This window comes from Melanostigma gelatinosum (genome assembly GCF_949748355.1).
Source record: "Melanostigma gelatinosum genome assembly, chromosome: 16".
Classification (NCBI taxonomy): domain Eukaryota; kingdom Metazoa; phylum Chordata; class Actinopteri; order Perciformes; family Zoarcidae; genus Melanostigma; species Melanostigma gelatinosum.
Window position 1 is genome coordinate 9015666 of NC_136649.1, and position 20581 is coordinate 9036246.

At 44.7% G+C, this 20581-nt stretch overlaps 1 protein-coding gene across 2 annotated transcripts in view; it reads left to right on the forward strand.

The window, feature by feature from the left end:
- The first annotated feature begins 227 nt into the window (after positions 1–227).
- Positions 228–20581, forward strand: part of runx3 (RUNX family transcription factor 3) — a 45860-nt gene continuing 25506 nt past the window's right edge. For both annotated transcript variants that reach the window (XM_079286466.1, XM_079286467.1), the window contains exons 1-4: positions 228–358; positions 694–804; positions 18263–18501; positions 19231–19387. In XM_079286466.1, coding sequence (XP_079142592.1) covers positions 747–804; positions 18263–18501; positions 19231–19387 — 454 coding nt within the window. In that variant the 5' untranslated portion in view covers positions 228–358; positions 694–746. The remainder of the gene's footprint in view (positions 359–693; positions 805–18262; positions 18502–19230; positions 19388–20581) is intronic.

Genomic DNA, 20581 nt, shown 5'->3' on the forward strand with positions numbered 1-20581 from the left:
AGGGAGGGTGAGAGGGTGGGAGGGAGGGTGAGAGGGTGGGAGGGAGAGGCCCGGTGACCTCACGTGACGTGGGCTCCACCACTCACAGAGGGGAGTGTGTGTGTCTCTGTGTGGAGGATGGCGAGGAGGATGCAGATAGACTGTGGCTTTTTAGCCTTTTACTAGCATTGCCGCTGCAGTCAGGCCACCACCGTCGTGGAGGAGAAAAGAGAAAGGCAGACCACGCTATCCAGCTCGCTGGCTAACCTCAGACCCTCAGCCCGCCGTGTGACTGAGGACCACAAGCCCTTCCCACGCCGGCCCCGCTTCCACCACCCTGGGCTCCGTTTCGCTGGGCCCCCTCTCATCTCCAGCCCTGGTGAGTCCACCTCCACACCTGGAGACCCGAATGCTGCCGTTGCCTCTGATTAAACTCTTTCTTTCTTTCTTTCTCTTTGTCTCTCTAAACTTCCATCTCTCACATTTTCTTCTTTTCTCTCCCCCCCTCTGAAACGGTGCTGCTGCTAACACATGCTGCTGCTGCTGCTCTCTCTCTGCAGGCTTGTGGCTTGGGATTCCTGCGGTGGTCACAAACCCTAGATTCTTGGTTGCAAACGGGCTCCGAGCTCCAGGAGTTTTGTCCTCTCCTCTCCTCACTTCTCTCTCTGACTCGCGTACTTGTGTTGATTTTTTTTGTTTTTTGTGTCCTCCGAGGTCGGTGGAGATCATACGCAGCACGGGCTCCACAGTGTTCTGGCTTCCCTGCCATGGCATCAAACAGCATCTTTGACTCCTTCTCCAACTACAGCAGCAGTCTACTCAGAGGTGAGCGCTGATCCTCCCTTCTCACCCGCCCCCCCTCACCCCTCTCATCACCATCCCACCCTGTGTCCACTTGTTTTGAATGTGCAGCTTTGTTAGTTTGATAACTTTGTTATTTTGACAAAAAAAGAAGTAGAAAAGTAGCATTATCATGAACAACTTGTGAGAGCCGGGAGCTTCTTGAGCTTCTTGCATTTGTCTCTCTGTCCACACACACACACACACTCACTCACTCATGTGCTGAGGGAGGTTCACAAAGGAGGATCTGATTTGCACAGTAGCCCTCATCTAGTTGACTGATGTGGCCCTTAAATGCCTTTGCCTCTGCGCTCCTTGTGTTTTCTGTAGGCTTGATGGAGTAGCGCCATAATGGGCTTCTCACCACAGACATTCATTATCAAGTGAAACTCGGCGCTCTCTCTGTGAGAATACGAGCTCAGAGGCTCCATGTGACTGGGCCCTTTACCGGAACACAGCAATACAATAAAAGAGCAAAGGGAAAAGAAACAAACATATCAGGCTCTCACACTCTGCTTTACTTCCAGGAGGTACTTTTGGTCTATGTGGTGAGGTGAGTGCACTATATTTCTCAACGAGGAGGCCATTTGTTGCCATGGCGATTCCAATCAGACAGCTTTTACTTGCGAATCGTGAAAGCTCTTAAGTGTGGAGAAGAAGGTTTAAACTTTTACCTGATTCCAACTAGAATACTGCGACATTGCGACCAAAAGGCAGCAGGAAAAAACTAAATCTCCCTCCCAATTAAGGCTTTGTTACAGTGTTAATTAGAGGCAGCCACAGGAGAAGCACTACCAGCTCCTAATTGTTTGCAGAGTATATCTTAAAATCTCTGGAGCCTCTCTCACGCACACACACACACACCTACACACACACACACACACACACACACACACACACACACACACACACACACACACTCAGTACATCTGTGCCTCACATGAGAGCAATCCTGATATCCTCAGTGGAACCGCAGTGACAGGGGATGATGTTCCAGTGTACTCACGGCTTCTACAGACACCCAGGCATTTATAGTTTCCTCCTGACAAGGCTCCGGCCCTTTGCCCCCCCTTTTCTTCTCCAGAACCGCTGGCTCTGCATCCCTTTATCGCCTCACTGTTTACAGATCAGCGTGTGACTTCAGGTTTCATGCATGCCGTCCATCAGGCTTCAGAGCCGTTCTAACCTCGAACGTAATGTGCTTTCGGGCGCCTGATTTTGGTTTTCGAAGCCTAACCAGTGCAGCGAGACGGGATGTGAGACAGTAGGGTCAAGGGAGGGGGGGAAGAGACAAGCATTTAAAGCTGTAATCATCCATTGGAAATCATTAGTGAATATGCAATATCCTTTTACAATTCATTCTGTCAGGAGACTGAAACCCAACTGCGGGAGAACAAAGGCCAAGAGTCATTGAATACGCCAGTACAATCTGAAAGCATTTCAAATCGCGACTACCTCATGTAAGCAAAATACCCCAGCGGTTAGTTTAACAACTTGCATTACACAGGCAAAGCAATTTAGCAAGTTCTCTTCTTTTTTTTTTTTCAGACTCAAATCAAACTGAAATTAAGAGGAACGGTTACAGAAAATCAAGGAGACTGTTAAATGTCTGGCTTCCCGAGCTCTGACTTTAATACTGTGCGACGTGAAGCTTGTGGAAATAATGTATCATGTCTTCAGAAGGCAGGAAACACTGCTGCAAGCAACATCTCGTTCTTTTAAAAAATCCCACAAAAAGGAAATAGACTTAAATTAAAGTTCCTGAATTTCAAATTGTAAAATTCCTCATTCAAATAAAAAGGATTTCAGTCTTTAACATCTTTCTTTGCATCGCGTTAACTTCAAATTTTTCAACAACAAAAAAACCAACAACACAAACACTATTAGTCTGTGCTGTAGGTGTCATTGTCTTTGACATTGCAGCCTCTCTCACGGTGCAGACAGAGAACACATACAAGCATGTGATGTGCAACATCAGATGCACTTCGCGTGAGAAGCGAGAGATCGCCTCACCTCAGAAACCTCAGTCCTACGCTCAAGCTCGGGGAGAGACACACACACACGTATAACATATGACACATACGCACCAAGTCACAAAGGGAACAGACAGAGCAACATTCTCGTGTTCACGTTCTCATGCCGTCCAATTCGGTATTGAGCGCAAGAAAAACAAAAGGGCTAATCGTCTGATATGGTGTGTTCTTAAGAGAAAGAAAGTAACTGAGATGTAGAGTTTTGCGTCTACGAGGCGTTAATCTGATGCAGACTCACAGTGCTGCTGCAGTTTACTGATAATAACCACAATGAGGCTAAACACCTGCTAGCCCTCACACAGCAGCACCACTATTTAACTAGAAAGCAGCATTTCTCTGACACTTTTACACTTAAAAAAAAAATGAAAAGCAGTAGGCTCCAAAAAAAACAAAAGAAAATAAAGTGCCGGACTTTCCCCCTGTGAAGCAGAGTTGTATAAACTTTACTGAGTTTTCCGATCCTGACATACTTGCAGTGTTTGCATCAGGTGGGGTACCTGGTTTACAGCAGCTGTGATTGGGCCCGTGTGGCGGGTCATATCCTCGCCGCCGTGCTCCCCGCAGGCTGTTTTATAACAGGGGTCCGTTTTGTTCAGAAGCTTTTGGGAGCCAGCACCCTTTGTGGCAGAGAAAAAGGCTCCCGGTTTATAAGGGTGGGAATGTTTTTCATACGTTTGGCTTATTGCGATGCATGAATGGAAGTGAGGGCTTGTGTGTGAGGAACGCGCTGTGCCTTACCACAGTTGTAGCGGGGGTTATTGTGGAGGATTCTGGGAGGTGGTCTGGTTTGTTCTACATGTCTCTAGGAGGGAGAAAAGCCTGAGAGACACATGCACAGGGTGAGGAAAATGCATCGAGATGAATCATTCACAGGGGATAAAACTCGAGACGAACGTCAAGCTAAGAACCACTGACAAATAAAAAGGCGCTATACAGTAGCTCGAAAAAAGAAAAAAGGCTATAAATTTGACGGAACACATGGCTGGCCTCTGGTGAATTTATTAATAACAAAGTCATATGGTGAAGATTTCTCCCCCCCCCCCCCCCCCCACTCTTAAATTAACATGCTTGATTGGAGCCCATTCAAAATCCTGCCGAGTGTGAGGCCCCTGAGTGACGCCAAAACATGAAAACTGGCTGAGCAGGCTGAAATCTGTAACCAGATATGACGAGTTTCAATATTCTAAAGTGAAAGCAAATAATAGAAAACTCATGACAGCCACAGAGCGGCAAAATCCTGTCTCCAATTTAGCAGAGTATAATATCTATTTATAAAACTGAAGGCATATTGATAGCGGGAACGCTCTGGACTTGATTAGGGCTGTAAACGTTTTTGGAGGTACTTATTTACTTTTGGGTCCATCTCGCCGTTTTCACCGTCTGTCAACACGCCTTTATGGTGAACGCTTTCAGGGGCTGCCACAGTCAGATGGCTTCCAGGTAAGGGTACGCGGAGGGGCCTGCTGATTATGTGGTCGACTAATCCCGAACCTGCCTCCGCCCTTGTGGACTTTTGGCTCACACCACCACGCTCGGCGCTGCGTTGGTCAAGGCTAAAGTCGCGCTAAGTGTAGTGGTAAATACAATTTTCTGGTGGTCGACAAGCAACCACAGGGGCAAGATTCTTTTCAGCCAATCTGATAATATAGACGTATGCTGTACAGGTTTCTCTTACACATTGGGGGAGAGTGTTCTGAAAGGTTGAGCAACTTCTTTCAACAAACATTCCCGTAGGAGCGTCGACTCTCGAAAACAGCACACAGCGAGGAGCCAATGTGATCCGGGCCTGGTGTCGGACCAGGCAGGCAGGAAAATGACTCGGTGTCTCGGGCCCCCTTTTAACATAGTTCATCCAGATTTCAGTGTGCGAGTTAAACTCTGTGAAACTCTGTGCATGGCAGCTGTGACTAATGCGCGATAGTCTTACATGATCATTAAAGAGCTTGAGAATAGTGCGTGTGAAGGACACAAATGTCCAAATATGATGTAAGTAGTGTAAGAGGAATTCATAATGTCTAGACCAGCGTCTTTAACTGCGACCGTCTGATGTGAAAAAAACAGGAACAGACTACATGCTGGCGGGAAAATATGCAGACTTTGAGAAACGGTTGCGTAATTGCATAACGAGGTGGAAATGATCACAATATAAAATTCTTTCGCTTGATTTTTGAAAAGGTACAGCCCATACCGGACGAGACTCTTCTATTTCTGTGACTCATTCCTCTATGGTGAATTTGCTCCACTTACGAGCCGATAATATTTCCTAGCCCTTACGTTAAAATGATTAAACCCACATCACTGTTATAATATTAGACTCTTCATGATCTCATGCGTCCTGCATGGTGGATGACTAAATTAAGGAAAGGCCTTTTTCGCAATTTTCTGTTTCTTAATTTTGTTTTAAACCTACGCCCTAAACCACAGGCCAGCCCCACAGCTTATTACATGGTAAGGCTGGGGTTGCAGAAAGAAAACACGAGTATCATTGGCAGCTAATTTATGTATTATTAACCTAGATTTATGCAGCAGTCACGCTGGTATATGGAATTTGCTTGCAATTGTCTGCGAAGCTGGGAATAAGGTCAACAATTTATCGTAAAACCCTGAAATGAAACCTTTGTGTCATCACAGGTTTAGTTTGTTTTTGTAACTCTGGCTACAATTAGAGAGAGCTGTGACCCGAGTTTGACTCAGATGAAGAAGACTTATTGTTTAGACCCCTCCCTGTATCGTTAACCAGATGTTGTCAACAACATCCTTTCAGTTGCAGTGAGAAGGAGGAAAAGCCAAAACTTGCCTGTGACTAAGCACAACGTCGATTGCTGTGCACTTTTGTTTTTAACATTACAGTTGCATTCCTAACCACAAATGACTTTAATGGGCGGGCATGGGTCTGGTCGGCAGCACATAAAATGACTCAAACTTATGGAGATCCCACATGTTCAGATACATATCAGCAGGCAGCAAACTGTTTTATTCTTTTTGGTACACAAGATGGAACACAGGACGAACAGAGGGTTTTATTTTATCATGTGTGAAAGTTTAGCACAGATCTGAGGCCCAGAGGAACTCATTTTGTCACCATCAAAGGACTAAAAGGAATGTTTTTCATGGACAAAATATCCGTCTTCCAGACTGAAACGTCACGTCATAATGAGCGACTTTAATCATCCTCAAAACATCCTTATAGCCGATCCCTCTTCCCATAAGCAATAAAGAAAAAAAAACCTAATTACGGTGGAGGAAAAATGCAGATAATGATAGGATGCGAGACGCTGCCGGCTATGAAATGTTTTCTGATTCTCTATTTTCCCAGAATTATTTTCTTTTCCGACTTGTTTACATACAGTTAATTGTCGCTGCTGCAATAAAATGTGTTTTTGGGGTTGCTTCTTCCCTCCCCTCAAACATAACTTTAACCGCAGTGAATTGATGTTTGCGGAGACAGCGTTTCAAAAATGGGATTTTAGTTTTCTCTTGGCCTATTCATTGGGGAGGACAAATAGATGCCTGTGCTGCCTGCGTCAGTAATGGGCCACCTAATTGTGCTTTTTCAACTCAGCTCTGCAGAGGAGGGATGCAAATTTGAGCATTTAGCATCACCGTTTATGCTGCGACTAAAAGACGAGCGAAGGAGCAGTTTGACATGATGGGACATGAGCTTACTGGCTCTCTTGCTGAAAGTTGGATGAGAACATTTATACCACTTTCATATTTAGTATATGTCAGTTAAAGATGAACCAGCCGCCACTTAGCTTAGCATAAAGAGTGAAAAGAGGGAGAAACAGCTAGCCTGGCTCTTTCCAAAGGTCACAGAATCGGCCTACCAACATCTCTAAAACTCCCAAATTATTCTGTGCAAAACACAAAGTGTAAAAACGACAATTTGCGGCTGTCATTTAAAACCCAGAATTGTTTTTTAGATTTTTTTAAATCATTAAAATTCACGCAAAATTTACAAAATGATCCACCACCCCTGTATTGCAGCAAGTTTTGGCCTGGAGTAAACTTCAGCGAGCGTGTACTTTCTCTACAGCTGCTCACTTCTGTATTGGCTCAGTAGGAACCACCATGCCAGGGATTCCCCCTCAGCTGTGCAGCAGAAGTGGCCCCTCCATCCCTTCTCCATAGTCTGTCTCCTGTGAGGTCACTCCGTCTGCTGCACACACTCTTCTCACGGTCGCAGTCGCAGACGCAGCCGTCACGAGCGTGAGGAGCGTGCAGGGAACTTCAGGGTATACGCACACAAACTGCCACTGGCGCATAAAGGCTACAGTGCACACACGTACACAAAGTCCAATGCCTGAGTCCCCCCCCCCCCCCCCCCCCTCTCATGCTGAGTCAGAGAGGCGCAGTGTATGTCAACATGATGACCGTGACGTTCTCCCCCTCTAAATGCTGTCTGACCTCACTGTAATAGCTGGTCAGGACTAACATATGGTCTCCCGATGCCTTAGTCCACCAGATTTACCCACATGGTGACTAAACAGCAAAGGACTTAACTGAAAAATATCAGTGACTGCGTTCTTGATTTCACAAAAGTGACAATTTTCTTGTGCTTCAAAGAATATTTAACCGACTATTATATGTACTGTGGCAACACTTGTGCTGACAGGAGTGAGGGTTTCTTTGCTGTTGGACATGAGTTGTTACAGATTTATATCACGGTTTATAGCAGGAAGGTAACAGCATCCTAACACATTCTGTTGTGTTAAAATGAGCAAAGTTGGACCTCACTATAACGGGGAGACCTCTCAGCAGCTTTTAGCATGCCAGCTAGCCGCAGCCAACACTGCCAACCTGGCAAAAAGACGTTTGTGTTAGAAGGGCCTGACGGACTTGCACACAACTTCTCCCCTTTAATCAGTGTGATGACATAAGAGGCAGACAGCGAGCCAGTCATTCAGTCGGTACAGAGTTTGATTAACCTAATCACCAGGCAGCCAGGCTCCAGGCTGCTGATTGGGTTTACAAACGCTCCTTGTCATCGTCGTGTCATTAGCCCGTCGTTAGCCGCGGCCGCCTTGACGTGGAGCAGCGACGTGCCGAGCCTCAACACAGCAATCAGGGGATTAGTGTGCAGTTACAGCAAAGCCTCAATGGACGCCTCAGGCTCTGAGTCAAAGAGGGGAAAGTCCTGCCTTACTATGCTAGCTCCACGTGGCCAGGGTGCTAACTGTACATATGGGCAACGCCACTCCTGATTAGCGATGGAGACGATGAGAGGAAACATTCAGTCACTTCGGACACACGGGCGGTTTCCCGGACTCCAATTAAGCCAAGTCCTTGACTCAAGCAATGACTTGAGAGGGACTCCATTGAAAATAAGTTTTAGCCCCCAATTAGGTTTGCTTAATCTAGAGCTGGGAATAAAGCCCAGAGACCTCACAGAAACACAGAGTCACATGCAAAACAGTGAGTCTCTGAAGTTGCTGCAGGAAAGCTCAGTGGCTTCTGAAGAGGATTAGCTTTCTTTTGATTTAATTTGGAATCGATCGGAATGATTGACAATAATCACTGACTGTGCAAAAGTCTGGGACTTTATGGGGTACGACAATAGCATGTGTCTAAGTGCTCTCCTGAGCTCCTTGGCTCGCAGGCCTCAGAGTCGCCACACCCTTGTTTCCTCACGATGAAAGGCCCCGAGGGCCAACCGAGTACTTTCCAAGAGTTGTCCTGCGTCTGCAGAGGAAAGTGGCGTGGACATTTGTCAGGAAACCAGCGCCGGGGTTCCTGCTCGAATCTGGTTGTATTCCGCGGTGAGTCAGATGGTGCTCGGGAGGCTGAGCCCCCTTCTGAAGAGGGAAATAAATGCAAATTCAATATTTGGGGGCTTTTTGAAGGCCATTTGCACTTGAATGAGTGTGACAGAACCTGGAATGACCCCTGTTGAAAGAGTCCCTTAACAGCGATGAAAGGAGTTGAAAGGCACAAACGTTGATGACAATAGATGGAAAGTTGGAAACGTGTACATGGTGTGTGTATTTGTGTGCGTTTCCATCAGGCTATGCTTGAATATGCGCGTGCAGTGGGGTTCTACGTGCACACACAGCCATTAAAAATCAATTTGAATGCGAATGCACAATGCAGCTATAAGAACAATACGTTTGGCCCGGCGCCCGGTTGGCAGAGTCCTCAACGACTTTGTGTTGTGCTGGTTAGCGTTCATGCCATTCATTGCATACATTACATTTCTCACCGTGTTCCTCCGTAGTCCGAAGTAGCAGGACCTGGACTCAAAAAATAAAAACATGTGGCTTTTGTTGCAGAGAGGAATGAACAACAGCATTCCGTGTGCAACCACATCAAAGGTCCCCCTCGCCATGGGGCTAAATGAGGGCAGACTGCCCTGCTCGCCCCTCCTGACATGACTGCCACTAATTAAGCAGAGATCTAAAACTGACACTTCATCCTCATCACTTTCCCTCACATCTTCACGCTAATCTCCACAGATTTTATTTTATTTTCTAAACGCGCATGGCTTCTCTTCGTGTTCCAGCGAGAGGGGACAGCCACACAACAAGCACAAAGGGGCATTGTCTGCTGGTGAAAATGTGGTTTACAGGCTCTGCTATAATGGCTCGGTGGTTGCTGGAAGCCATGCGCACTTCCTAATATTCAACTCACATGCGATTTCATTTTGAGAAAAAAGGCCGAGCTATGGGGGCTTCGCCTTTGTGTGAGAGCGACGCCTCACAACTTATTTTCTCCCTCGGCCCCCCTTCTTCCCCTCCCTGGTGGTGCAACTATATTTGTGTTGTGCGTCTCCAGCGACGGAAGAGTAGACACAGGCTGCGTTGCCAGTCAAACGTGTTCGGGGCCATCAGACTGAAAGGCTTCCAGCGCTGCGAATCTGTCTCCTCTCCCCGTCAGCACGAGCTGTTTGATCTGACAGAGAGACTCCATTAGAGACACAGGGAAGTTCAACTGCTGGGAGGTTGGATGGCTTCAGCAGTCAGAGTAGCCGCCCAGAGAGGAAAAGGTTTGCACACGCAGTCTGGTTGCAATCTCAGTGTCTCGCTGTGTGTCTATAAATGTCTCTGAGCATTACTTGTCCTTCTACTAGGTGTGTGTGCTTACACGTTGACGAGGGCAACGCTAGAAAGCCCAACCGGGCAGACACATTTTGGGGCTCTGTCGGGCCAAGGGGTGATGACGCGGTGGATAATGAGATCATAAATGTGCGGCGCTGCTGAGCTGCAATGACACGGAGGGAGGGAGGGAGGGAGGGAGCGAGGGAGAGAGACTGTTTGCTGAGGCTGTGAGAGGAGCAAGTAAGACGCGCTGCCTTGCTCAACACACACCGTGGCTTTCCCTCAGTCGCACGGTGGTGATGACCTCATAAACCCGCGCCGCAGTCCACTCGAGTAGCCGCTCTGGTGTCGGGGCGGTGAAATGGTCGACAATGGTTTGATAAATAGGCTTCCACGGTTCAGCCACAGACCGTCACATTTAATGTGGCTACAACTTCCACTGATCGGCAGGAACTCTGACTCAATTGTCCAAAGACAGCGTTTACAAGGAATATTAGGGTATTAGCATTGGGATTTAATTTGAATCATCTGCCTGCACCGTGTCATAGCTGTTAGCAAAGGAGCGCGGAGAGTGAGTTGATGTGGCTCCTGTGAGAGATTGAGCTGCTGATCTGTGTGTGGCAGCTGGGCTCTGGCACCGGGGCTGCATGGCAGTTAAACTGTCACTGGCAGGAACTGTAAATCGTTTGCAGAAGGTGAATGCAGCACGACAGCACTGCAGGTGTGTATGTGTGTGTGTGTGTGTGTTACCAGTTGGTCACAATGCTATACTTGCTTGTCTATATGTCCTCTCTCAGCCATCCTGAGAGAAGCAGCCTCCAATTTTCTTTGAGCTGAACACATTTGCCAGAGTCAGAGTGTGTCAGGATACTCCTCTGTGTGTGCGTGTGTGTGTGTGTGTGTGTGTGTGTGTGTGTGTGTGTGTGTCTGTAGGGGGTGGGGGTGCTGTCACTTTGGCAACGCAACTGCACATATTGCAGCGATTACCACAGCGGAAAAATGTTTTTCTGCAACATGCAATTACTACAGATTACAGATTGCCGTCCTTGCATCAGAAGCTCTCGCTAGAGAAAGGAGAAACACAGTTTGTGTGTGTTTGTGGATTTGTGTGTGCGTGCGTGTGTGTGTGTAAGTCGTTACACACAAATAGACAGACAGACAGACACGGACACAAAGAAAGATGAGAAATGATTATAGCTCACACTAAAAACCACAAGTGAAAAAAATTGGAGAGTTGACATATTTATGGGACTCATTTAGATTTTAAAGTTATACTGACTTTCGGGGGTAAATAAAGACCCTGTAGAAAAAAAAATACAATCTGTCCATCGGTGAAATGAAGAAAAGGAGAGCAGGGTACATATCCTATGTCCATCATCGTCAACATTACAACAACATACACTCACGTCCTTGTGAAGTACGCAACCCTGAACGCCACAAGTCATATCAATTTTGGACTTTACATTTTGTTCCAGGTTACAAATCACCCTGGATATCAAAAAGTTTCCTTCAGGTCACACTAAACAATAAAGCCCAACAGTGGTGCCCCGCAGCAAGGCAGGGCCCTATTTACAAACCCACCAGATCAAAACCCGACCCAAAGTGCTCCGATAATAGCACTGGGGCCTTTTGGTGAGCGCACCATCCAATGCTACTTTTAGTGGCTTTCCAAAGAATAAACAGGCCCGGGAACCACATCACAGACTGCTGACTGTCATCATCGGGTGAGTGTACCCGACGAATGATGTGAGGGCGGAGCGACCGTGACACTGGGGTTGACGGTCCCCCCCCTCCTGCCTGCCTGGGGTGTGGTGTGTGCCATTGAACTGTCACTGAAAGGACAGGGAGGGGGCCTGACCACGATCAACTCCCGAACGCCGATCACAGTGTGCCTTTCATGACCTACTTGGTTATTGTGAGCAGGAAAGAGTGATTTTGGAAGTGTGCACATGCACCCAGCCCCCTTAAGAGCAATGCTGGAAGAAGAACTCAGAGCCTTAATAAAAAGCAACAATACCACAATGTTACAAGCTAAAGTTATACATTTAAAATCCTACTAAAGTAAAAGTGTAAAAGCGTTCTCAGCTAAACGTACAGTAGTGCAGAAGGTCTTCGACTTAAAACGATGGTACATTGCATTACTAGTTAAATGATTATTTTATTATTTATGCATATCGCAGCTTTTGTCTGAACAATTAATGAAACCCGCATTCTGTGTTTCTTAACAATATATTGGTCCATTCATTCTTTTTCACAAATTAAAAAAAAGACAATATGACAAAGAGCTCACTCTTTATTTTACAGAAAGGACGTGCCGTGAGTTAAGATGCTCTCTCCATTGTGTTCATGTTTGTACGATGACGCTGCGTCGTATAGTGGCAGGGAAAGCCCAGTCATGAATCTGTAATGTCAGTTACACAGCAACGTAGCTAACATTAGCCATCATATGCGACTGGTCATACCAGACCAACGAAGCAGTAAAACCCCTGAATTAAGAAAGTGCGCACTTTATTAATGGTGAGTTCAAATTTTCATTTGTAAGACGACTTCTGTGTTATTTGTTCCTAAATAGAAAAATGCAAATGGAGTTAATTGTACTCTCCGCCACTGCTCTAGAGGATCGGAGAACATCACCACGGCACTGCTACCAAACCCATCCCATAATGTATTCGATATGAAATGAAGTGTCAGACAGACAAACACATGAAAATGAATGCAAGTCCATTTACATTCAGCGGACAGATATAAAAATGCAGTTGGAGTCGTCCCCCAGCAGCCATTATGCAGCTCAATTGATTCAGTGGGCTTTTATAAGCCCTCGGCTCCGCTCGGCACCTTTTATAAAAATGTAAGCAGAATATTAAAGATACATGAGATGAATGTGCTCATTGTCTCCTCTGGTTACTGCTGCATCTCAACTCATCGCGCTTACAAAGCAATTAGCTGCTTGCTGGGTTTTTGGGAATGTCGCCATCCTCTTCATCACGTCCAGGATAATATACACTCTGAACTTCTTCAAGGATCTGGAATAAAGTCCTGATACTATCATGAGTTACTGGATATATAAAGCACTACAATAGGCTAATGATAAAAGAAAACTGGAAAACAAAGAAGTAATAAAAGTGTTTTAAGGTCATTAAGAGCTCAAACAAAGTTTGAAAACACAAGTGCATTCCAGTGATCAATAAAACTAACACGGGCAGCCCTGGTGGAGAAAAGAAATAACATACAAATTCAGATGATCAAAATTGTTCAATGTGTTTCTTATTTTCTTGTCTGAACATCAAAATGGGCAAAAATGACCACCAATTGTGATGTGCTGACACATTATGTAATCAAAATTTGAGAGGGAATCAGGCATCAGAGCAGCAAGAGCCCAAAAACCCAAACAGTCTGTACCCACTGGCTGTTGTTTAAAAGTTTCTCCATAGACTTGTGTATATAAACACTCCAACGCTAGAATATGATTTGGCTTTGAGGGGACTGGCACAAATGGCTTTGGTGCCTTACATCATGCTTGGAAGTCTAATCACAGACACTCTTGTCATATCAAGCAGAAAAAGTCCATTTCATAGCGAGCTACGTCTCAAAAAAAAGGAGGGAAAGGTAAACAAGCCCTGCGTTCCACAGCCACCGCAGAATTCATCATTCATACAAAAAAATACCCCAAGCCCCAAAGTAGAGCTAATTTAATCCGAGAGGAATAAAACTCCATTTCATAGAAGTCGTCCATTCACAACACTCATATTTCCACTGAGCAGAAACCCCCGGCTGAAATTCGAGCAGACACTTTTCGGAAGGAATGCATTCGGTGGGTTGAGGGCCAAAGCTTGCCCTGTAATTTGTGAATGTACAGAAATGTGTGACCGCCACAGCTCCTCCAAAGATAGAAATCTTTGTCTTATGTCATCGCCGAACCTCAAACTATTTCTAATTGCCCCCATAGCCCCCTTTTCCAAATGAATAGCTGCCCATCCAATGGCTTATGTGTGCATGACTGAAAATAGCCCGGGAGTTTACGCAGGGTAATAGATCATATTCAGTAAAAAAATTAATTTAAAAAAGATGAAAAACTTTAAAGGGATCCCACGTATTAGAGACTGTCCCCATCTTCAAAGTGACTTTTAAGTGGCACTGAAAGCCGTGTGGGTGGCATTTAGAGGCAGGTATACGTTTACACACCCCAAAGGCTTGCACTGGTTTCCCTGCTAATGGGGATCACACTCGTATTAGTCTCTACAATGTGACTCATTACATATAAAACCTAAAGTAAATGGAGTTCCCTTTGGTTTCTTACGCACACAGAGGAGGAAGTGCTTCTTCGTAAGGACTCCAAGGAAGCAGCTCAGCTTCATTTTTCAACATTTTGTCCAGGTCCCATTTAGAACCATTTGACTGTGGTGGTTGCTGCTTTGTTGTGTTTTCCAACAAACCATTTTCTTAAGGGAACCCTTCTTGGTTATGAGCGTACATTATGATTCAGGCCAGGAACACAAGGATGAAGGCGACCTCTCTCTCTCTCACAAGTTTTCACCTAACAATGATGTGATATCTTGATTTCTATCCGTAGGATCTATTTTCTTTTTAACCTTCAATGGTAAGAATCCTATATGCTGAGGCCCATTTGAGGTGGGTCCGGGGGTTTCACATGTCCTCCACGAGTTCTGTCTTGATTTCAGGCTCAACCCACGCGGATCATTAAAAATCGTTCAGGGGCACGGCGGGCTCCGTCCTCAATGCCTTGTGCGGCTGAAACCGTAGAAACTGCATGTTGAAATGTGGAGGTCTAAATGTGACAGGCGCCCGGAGCACACATTAGGGCTGAGGAGGGTACAGCCGGGGCTTGCGGTCACATATTAATAATGAACTCGGGCAGGAGGACGACTAAAATATCAACGGTATCGTCATTGTCTCAGTCGAGCTGCACTCGAAATAGAGGCCGCATGATAGGTGATCTGATCAGAGGTGATTATTATCTTTATTTTTTTGCAGTTAGGATTGTGGGGGTGCAGCTGGCTGTTATGGATACGAGTTCAACTGTGGAATGAGCTGGTGTGATTTGGGGTTCCCTGATATTTTCAAGTCAAAAACACCAAAACCTAAACTCATTAGGCAACAGGGTCATGAGGTCTTACCCTGGGACCCTTACAAAGTAAGAGTCCTGTTGTTGTCCACGCTGCATAGGACGATGGTAAAGATAATGGCTTCATCATCAGAATTTTGGGTATAATTTCATAGTGAGTAAAATATTGAGATTTATTTTGTTGTTGTTTATGTGTCACCACACGCCACTGAACCACTGGCCTATAGATCAACCAAAATAACAAGCAACTGCAAACAAGGAGTGTTATACAACAAGAGGCACAAGAGGCACTCTCATTTTTATTTTTATTTTTGTTTACTGAAGATGAAACAAAAAAATGTTTTACTCGGAAAATATCTGCACAATTGGTATGCTGTGTATAATTTCTATTTTTGAAGAATCTGTTTTCAAGTGTAAGTGCTTGCAGCATTGACACATGCGCCACTGTGGGAGGTTTGTGGCCAGGTTTGAGCCCACATAAACAGCTAATTATGAAAATAAGCTTCGATATCACAGCTTTTTGGGGTATTTCTGTCATAAGGAACTGTCCCTTTTTGAACTTTTGAAATATTGTCTCTGCATCTCTGTCTCTCTGAACTCTAATTTAGTTTGGTGTGGGGAAATTAAGGGAAAATGTGAAGCCACTCCGATGACTCCCCGCGCCACTTAACTGCACTTCATTTATTATCATGCACGTAAACAACTTAAAAACCGCGGGATGCGCACAGGAGTATAAATTGTTATTATTAAACATCAAACATCGATTGAAAGGAAGCATTTTAATATACGCTTCAAGGACAAATTCAACATTTCTATTAATATCAATTTCCTGTTCGTGTAGATCAAATTAAATCATTAGTATTTATCGTGTCTTAGAACCATTTTAATTGTTTTATTCAAGAATTAAAAAATGTATTTCTGCAGCAGTCAGGTCGCAAAATCGTTCAGAATAATGTTTATTATCCTAATCAATAATTAACTCCGTCAGTGCTCACTGGAGCCGACACGGATGACTTTTAGTGTTTTAAACCTTGTTTGATAATCTGCAAAAGACACAATGAATCCTCTAAATTTAGAAACGAACATGTTGACTCAGTCCATCATGTGGCTTCAGCGCGCGGTTATTTAACGAATAAATGTCAGTGGTTTCTATAACAATTAATTTTCTCAACAATATCACAGATTATCGTCATTCAGGCAAAAACACACAAATGCAGATCCGGGGGAAAAAAATACCACCTCAATAAATTCTTAGAAGGACGTAAACGCCTCACAAATGAAATGAATTTAACTGACTAGACTCCATTAATTCAGGTGTCCGACTATCTCAGAGCGCAGATAAAAGTTCCCTTCTTCTCTGCACATGTGAGACGCTGCCTCACACTGTGAGCGGACAGCCATTGAAAAGGCAAATGCGCCAACTAGTGTCCGAAAGCAGCATGGCGGAGGATCTGCAGGGTGTGCCGTCATTTTGATGTGACGCTTATCATTTCAGGTTTCTAATGAATTCAGCCTCTGACACACACAAACACACACACACACACACGCACACACACGCACACAGTTGTGTCTTTTGATGTGGAGGAAACCTATTTGCCTGTTTGCTTTAATTCTCTTATTAATTCAGCTCAGACAATTAAAGTGACATGGATCTGCCTTCTACCCATAATTTCACTTGATGAAAGTGCTATTTACCTGGAGAGGAGGTGCGAAGCCGCCAGATATAATAGTTTTTTTTCAAAAAGGAATAAATGAGTGAAACCATTGCCTCTGCAGTCTAAAGCCTTCCTTAGATAAATGATAAACAGCTCAAGAAAACAAAATAAATGGATCAGAGATGGTGCTGTGACACACCAATATGATAAAGGTGCACTTTATACATTATTTTATCAATTAAACTGCATGTGAGGCTGACAATTGCTAACAAGAGAGGTTGCTTTGCACTAAACTACAATACATTATTTTATGTTTTAATCCATCACGTTGAATATCTTTCATATTTATAATTAATGTATGTAATACCATATGTTATTAACTATAATTAAAAATGTCCAAATAATACATTTTTCGCCCAGCTCTGTAAAAAAAACACCTCCCTTCTTTTAACTCACTGTCTCCTAATTTCTGTCTGCATCGCGTTAACGTCGGTCTAAAAAAAAACAAAAAACACAAGCAGAGAGAAAAGCACAGATATGTATCAATAATTCAGCTGGTGGGTGTGTGTGTGTGTGTGTGTGTGTGCGTGTGTGACAACAGCACAGGGCTTGAGGAAGGAGCACCGGGGAGTTTGATTGGCCTGGTGAAAGCCCAACCCAGCAGATTCATTGGTGGAAATCCTCTCCACACTCCCAACCACTAAACACTAAAATGACTCGGGTAAAATAATACCGCGGCACTCTGCACTCCGTCCAGCCTCGCGGCTCCTGCTCGCGCCCCGAAAACCCCTGCGCTGAAGGATAACTTTTAAAGGGAAATTCAGCTGGAAGCGACGGAACATCTCCCTCTTGTAACAGAGTGACGTTGGCTGCTTTTGTTGTTGAGGGAAGCGATCCAACGAGGACAAAGTTGCAACAACTTTTACACGCAAGAAAAAGGACACTGATGTACTGCAAGTAGTTGGGCTGTAGATATTCGGGCTTGAAACATTTAGGTTTTTTTCCAGAGGAGTCTGGTGAGATCTGAAGAGGCGTTTGGCAAAGTTTGGCTGTTCGGTCGACTCTTTATCATACTTTTAAAAACGTTAAACCGAGAAAGCCAGTCAACTGGATTGTCGAACTCTCTGCATCGCGGCTGGATTACCCGATTACCGTTGACAGATTGCCACTGATCGGCAATAATATATTTAGAACTTTCATTGGCTCGTTGTAGATTTCAAAGTAAGAGCTCAAGCAGTTGGCAGTGTTGATATACTGTGTACACGCGGCTGAAACTGTCCATCAAGCGTGCCACGGATAAGAGCGATATCAGACAAGTTCAGCACTGAGAGACACTTTGTTTTTTTGTTGAAGTTAGTACAAGACAGAGCAACTCTGATGTTCCTCGGGCTGTCACATCCTGTGCAGATGATCGAGCACTCAGTCATCAGAGTTTATTAGTTTCTGTTAAGGTCGCGAGGCTCTCTTCACTCAGACTCGGTGCGCTCTCGCCTCCATCCTTTGGACCCCTGAGACCACCAGCGTCCGGAGGAAAACAAAAACAAAAACTGGTTTTCTCCCAAAAAAAGAGTCCTGCTCTTCTGATACAACCCGGTCAGGTGGCACTGACCCAAACTGTTGTGATGCATATTCCTGTAGAGCCGCCCACCACCAGACGGTTCACGCCGCCCTCCACGTCCTTCCCCTGTAAACTTGGAGACGGCAACGGGGCCATGGCCACCCCGGGGCCCCTCAGGTCGAGATCTGACTCCAGGAACGTGGTGGACGTCCTGGCGGACCACGCCGGCGAGCTGGTCAGGACCGACAGCCCCAACTTCCTCTGCTCCGTCCTCCCGTCTCACTGGAGGTGCAACAAGACGCTCCCCGTGGCGTTCAAGGCAAGACACATGGCTTCTAATTTAACTTATATTTTTATTCTGATGACGCACACTGGGGGTTTCTTACTGTGGAGAGTGCATGAAAAAAAAACTTTGAAAAAGGATTAAGGCCAACCTGTAACATTTTATTGAGGAAACTATTTTTATATTAATAGTGGGATCTGGAAGTTGTGCTATTGGTTTCTGTTTGGGTTTGTATTCGTGTAGAATATTAAATTATTAATGGATTAACTAGCGGCTTCAAACGGCTCCATACAGAGTAATAACATCCTTAATATGACTAGAAATGATTAAAGATGGAATTATAAGACGACTGAGCAAATATATCAGAACTCCATTTCTGTATTATTATATTTTTCTGTATTATTGCCGATATGAGTTTGGTGCTTTATAGTTGTGCCTCGTGTTAATATTAGACCATGAATTATCTAAATCATGTATTTGGATCAGATCCAATGAGAACACGAGGAAAATAAATAACAATGGTGCAGTATAATGAAGCACATGTTATACACATTTTATAATATAATTGTTAAATGTAATTTATCTACATTAGAGAGTGAAATCCTACAGCTATATTATTTGTGTAATGTTGTATTGCTGGCATACTTGTGAAGTTGTGAGGAATTTCCTGCTTCATATGGACTCGGATGCGGTTTTACGCGCGCATGTGTGTGTCTGTGTTTGGTTTGGTGACCTAGAGTGACCGCCCCGCTGTCTCCTGTGCAGGTCGTGGCTCTGGGTGATGTCCCCGACGGGACTCTGGTCACCGTGATGGCCGGGAACGACGAGAACTACTCGGCCGAGCTGAGGAACGCCTCCGCGGTGATGAAGAACCAGGTGGCCCGCTTTAACGACCTGCGCTTTGTGGGCAGGAGCGGACGAGGTGAGCTGAAACACAGCCTCACGCGCGCGCGCGCGCGCACACACACACACACACACACACACACCTGCACACACACACACCGAGTGAAAGAACGGCTACAACTGATTGCAATGCCATTTGCAGCAACATTTGGAAACGCGCTTATAATAATGGATCATATGTCTGGGTCTAAGTGGAGAACGACCGACAACTGACAGCGGGTTATTATTTCTAAATAAATGTGAAAAATATGAAACGTCTGTGACACCGGATATGTAGCACATAGGAAACGCTTACTCATTTAAATATGGCGGTTAAAGTATCTGTCAGATCTCTGTTGTCCATTGTGAACATTTCTTTTTTAAAGTGCAGATCTGGAATCATTTAGCTTCCAGTACGGCGAGTGCCCTCACTTTGCCAACTGACGTCCATGGGTGTCATCCGAAACATCTGGCCTGCGTCACGGTGAACAGTTGCGATGCGACTGTAATTTTCCGAATCCAGGGGAATATAAATGATTATCCACGTGGTGGAAATCTGAGGGATGGATTTAAAAAATAAATTTAAATTAAATAAATAAATAAAACTCGCAATTCAGGTCCTGCGACGTGAATAATCCCCACCACCCAAAATCCTATAAAACACAATATTTATCTTGGCTATTGTGTGCAGTATTTAAAAATAAATCACACTTCAACAGGCCTGCTTTAAGGATGGCATGTTGTGGTCAATGCATAGGCCTGTTGAGCAACAGTTTTGTGTGGTATTGACGATATCAAAACCAAAACTAATAGACATGAACAACAAAATGTCCTGAAATATATAAATGAATTATTTTTTTAAGTCTGGAATTGGGAGCTTCTTCTGGCCGTTTGTAATTCATTTTAATATTAAAATAGCTGTGCTTTGATGGATAGGGAAGGGATCTCCAAATAAATAAAAAAAGAAGCCTTTTCATTTGTGTAGACAAGAACCCCACTCGAAGATTATTCTTTCCTCCCACGCATTCTTTTTTTTTTTTTTAACAAGAGCTGCCTCTCTCAGTCCGGGAGACGAGCACCGGACCCGCTGCATGAAACGGCCTTCCTCCCCTCTGCACGGACTCTGATATCCGGCTCCTTGTCGAACAATAAACTATTCGATGTAAACCATTTCGGACGATCTGGAACGCATTGTCTCAATAAGCGAAATCATACCCGGCCATCAAAAGAGGTT